Source organism: Mustela erminea, chromosome 3, assembly GCF_009829155.1.
Source record: "Mustela erminea isolate mMusErm1 chromosome 3, mMusErm1.Pri, whole genome shotgun sequence".
Lineage (NCBI taxonomy): Eukaryota > Metazoa > Chordata > Mammalia > Carnivora > Mustelidae > Mustela > Mustela erminea.
The window spans coordinates 91101076-91104310 of record NC_045616.1 but is presented as its reverse complement, the minus strand read 5'-3'; the positions used below and the strand labels follow the sequence as shown (position 1 = coordinate 91104310).

At 58.3% G+C, this 3235-nt stretch overlaps 1 protein-coding gene across 1 annotated transcript; it reads right to left on the bottom strand.

Moving 5' to 3' along the window:
- Positions 1–1101: 1101 nt before the first annotated feature.
- On the bottom strand, positions 1102–2795 carry NEUROG1 (neurogenin 1). Its single transcript, XM_032336660.1, has one exon. It carries the CDS (start codon positions 2536–2538, stop codon positions 1795–1797), a length of 744 nt encoding a protein of 247 aa, XP_032192551.1. The 5' UTR covers positions 2539–2795; the 3' UTR covers positions 1102–1794.
- Positions 2796–3235: the final 440 nt, after the last annotated feature.

Sequence of the window (3235 nt, the reverse complement as noted above, 5' to 3'; positions counted from 1 at the left end):
TGACCCTCTGTTTCTATGCACCTCCTCAGCAGATACAATTTCTATAACATGAGACCATAGTATTTTCCTGAACTCCTGCTTCTCAGTAATTAAATTCATGGAAAGGGGCAACCCAGTGGGGGGAAATCTTGGTGCTCATGTGCGGTAACTTGTGAGCTGTGGGAACAGACAGCAACGGCATTTTGGGAAGTATCTCTTGTAGTCCTCCACATCCTGAAATTTAAAACAAAAGCTCCTCGTGGCCAATGCTGTTCGCTACTTGTCAGACAACAAACACACTGCAGTCAGAAAAATCCCCATTGAGTTTGAGTGGCTGATTTCTCTGGCAGCAAATGAAAGCTGTTGCCCTTGAAGACTGGCTGGGCAAGCCAGAACAGAGCCCACCGAATGTCTCCCTATTCCCCACCCCTCCCCCTCACTGTGGGCGCAACATGTGTTGGGGATAAATGTGGGGTGTGTGTGTGTGCAGGCACCCAACTCACAATTTTAGGCAGGTGCACATCCCATCCAGGGATACCACACCAGCATAATTCATCCCACACCTCACAGCCAGGGAGATCCTGGCTTCAATGGACAACGATTTGGAGGCATTGTTTACAAATCAATTTCTCCCTCTAAATAGGCTGTTATAAGAGTGGACCCTTCTGCTTGCCCAGCCTGGGCCCACCTGTCACTGGGACTTCCTAGCCAGTGGTCACACTGTATTGATCTTTTTTAATCCCCTCTCTTTGAAACACAGAGCCAGCTGATGTGGAGTTGAAAGAGTCTCCCACCGCCCCTACCTCTACAGGTAGCTGTGTATCCGGGGCTAATTCCCCACTAAAAAGTCTTAATTGGCTTAAGGGGAGCCTGAAAGATCTCCCTTGTGTTTATAAGGTGAAAGGAAATGATGGATCCCAAATGCCCCGGTCTTTAACCGTTTCTTGGTGAAAATCAGGTGCATTTTATTTTTTTTTTTAATTGTTTTTGAAAAGGGCCTGGAAGATTTGGAGGTGGGTAAGGATAGTGTTTCACTTTAGTGGTTGAGCTGCCCGGGGAGGGAAGAAAGCCTCAGAGAGACACCAACATTAGGCGAGAAACTTGGTGACTTACTTTTTTTTAAACTTGGTTTTTATTTACACAAAACATCTGCAGTACAAAAATGTAAACTTTGATAGCTCATCATAATAGAATAAACTCTTTATGTACAAAAATACATTTTCATATGAAAGAAGCATCTTGAATAAATTAAAGTACTTCCCAGCCCGGTGCCTGAATAGCTACGCAAGTCTCCGGTTCTTCCTAGAGCAAGCCTGCCGTGGTGGGGGTCGGGATCCATAATGCATGAAGCCCACTCCTTGTCTCTCCTTTTTAAGCCTTTTCATTGTATTGTCAGCCGGCTCAAACCGAATTTTCATGCTCGTTTTTCTTCATTAGAGTTCTACAAATTGTAAAATTGACTTTTCACCTCGTCTTCAGGGACTGATCTGTCCCCTTTCTAAATCACACTGAAGTGGTGGCTGGGGTCAGCTCTGAGCCAGCCACAAAGGAGGTTTTGTGGAGTTCAGAAAGTGCAAAAGGAAAGGCCGTCTAAGGGCGGGCAGGAGGGGCCGGGGGCTGAGGGCTGGAGAAACAGACCAAGGGGCAGCCTCGGCGAGGGTGCAGCGACCTAACAAGCGGCTCAGGTATCTCCCGTCCCTTTAAAGCTCCTGCTTGCTCCCTCCGCCGGGACTGAGGGACCTGAGACTGCAGCTAGGGCTCCATCTACTGCTTGTTGCCTGAGGGAGGGGGAAGGTAACGGTGTCCCTAAAGGGCCTAGTGGTAAGGGATGTAACAGGGCGTCGTGTGGAGCAAGTCTTTGGGCAGGCCTGGGAAGGAGAAAAGGGGGTCGCCGGGGCCATAGGCGAAGTCTTCCGAGGCGGCGGGGCTACTCGGGTCAGACAGTGGCGAGGCGGCGGCGGCGCAGGGGGAGGCGGCGGCACCGGAGCCCCAGGACTCGGCGTCGCTGGAGGGGCTCGGGGGCCCGGGCAGGCAGGGGGCGCACTGCGGCGTCAGGAGGCGCTCCCGGGCACCGCCCCCGGGCAGTCCCTGGTCGGCTAGGCGCAGAGTCTCCGCCAGAGCCCAGATGTAGTTATAGGCAAAGCGCAGCGTCTCGATCTTGGTGAGCTTGGTGTCGTCGGGGAAGGAAGGCAGCACGCTGCGCAGCGCGTCGAGCGCCGCGTTCAAGTTGTGCATGCGGTTGCGCTCGCGGTCATTGGCCTTGACACGCCGGCTCCGGCGCAACGAGTGCAGCAGCGCCTCAGAGCGCACACGCGCCCGGCCCCTGCGCCGCCGCCGCTCCTGCTCGTCGTCCGGCGCCCGGGGAGTATCCGAGGCTGCAGGAACCGCGGGAGCACCCCTGCGCACTGGCACAGGCGTCCCCGAGGCAGAAGCTGGTGGTTGGAGCCTGGCACAGTCTTCCTCGTCGGTGAGGAAGCCGGATAGGTCGCCGCCGCCGCTACTGCTGCTACTGCTGGTGCAGTCGAGGTCCGAGACGCAGGTCTCCAGTGGGGCTGGCATCGTTGCGTGGCGCGGGACCAATGGGCAGGTAAGAGGGTTCCTGGAGGACGGGAGCCCGGGCTGAGGGCAGGGTCGCCGGGGTGCACTTACGTTCCAAATGGCCCGGGCCTACCCTGTGGCCACTGCGGGCGCGAAGGCCGGGAGAGGCGCGGGGGCGCACCTGGAGTTTTGCTTCACCTCCTTGCCTCGTCTGCAGGGGCCACGCTCCCGGCCGGACTCCCCAGTGATCTCGCCGGCGAGCAGATCAGCTCGTGTGAGTACCGAGTGTGGCACACGACCGGCCTCAGGACCCCTTAAGTACCCGCCCCAACAATGGGCGCCCCCCTCCTTTTGCCACCTCCGCCCCCGCGGCAGCCCCCGTGAATGGAGCGAGGCGGCAGGTCAGCCCCGTGCGGCGCCCGGGTATTTGCATAATTTATGCTCGCGGGGGGCCGCCCGGCCCCTCCCCCCTCCCGGAGCGTGCCCGTAATTACCGCGGGCCAATCCGCGGCGTCGCGCGGCCGGAGGAGCGGTCTCCGGGCTAAGCCGGCGGGGGTGTCTCCGGGCGGTGAAACGGAGGCGGGGGGCGCCGGGCGATTAGCGGCCGAGGCACGCTCCTCCGGGGGCGGGCCCGGCGCCCCTCGCTGGGGTGGGAGGGGAGGCGGGGCGCGGGCCGGCGAGTGTGAGCTGCGCAGCAAGTTGCGGAAACCTGCCGCCG

What these genes read in the sequence shown, in the direction of transcription:
- NEUROG1 (XM_032336660.1), bottom strand. Translation starts at nt 2,538, where the DNA reads ATGCCAGCCCCACTGGAGACCTGCGTCTCGGACCTCGACTGCACCAGC.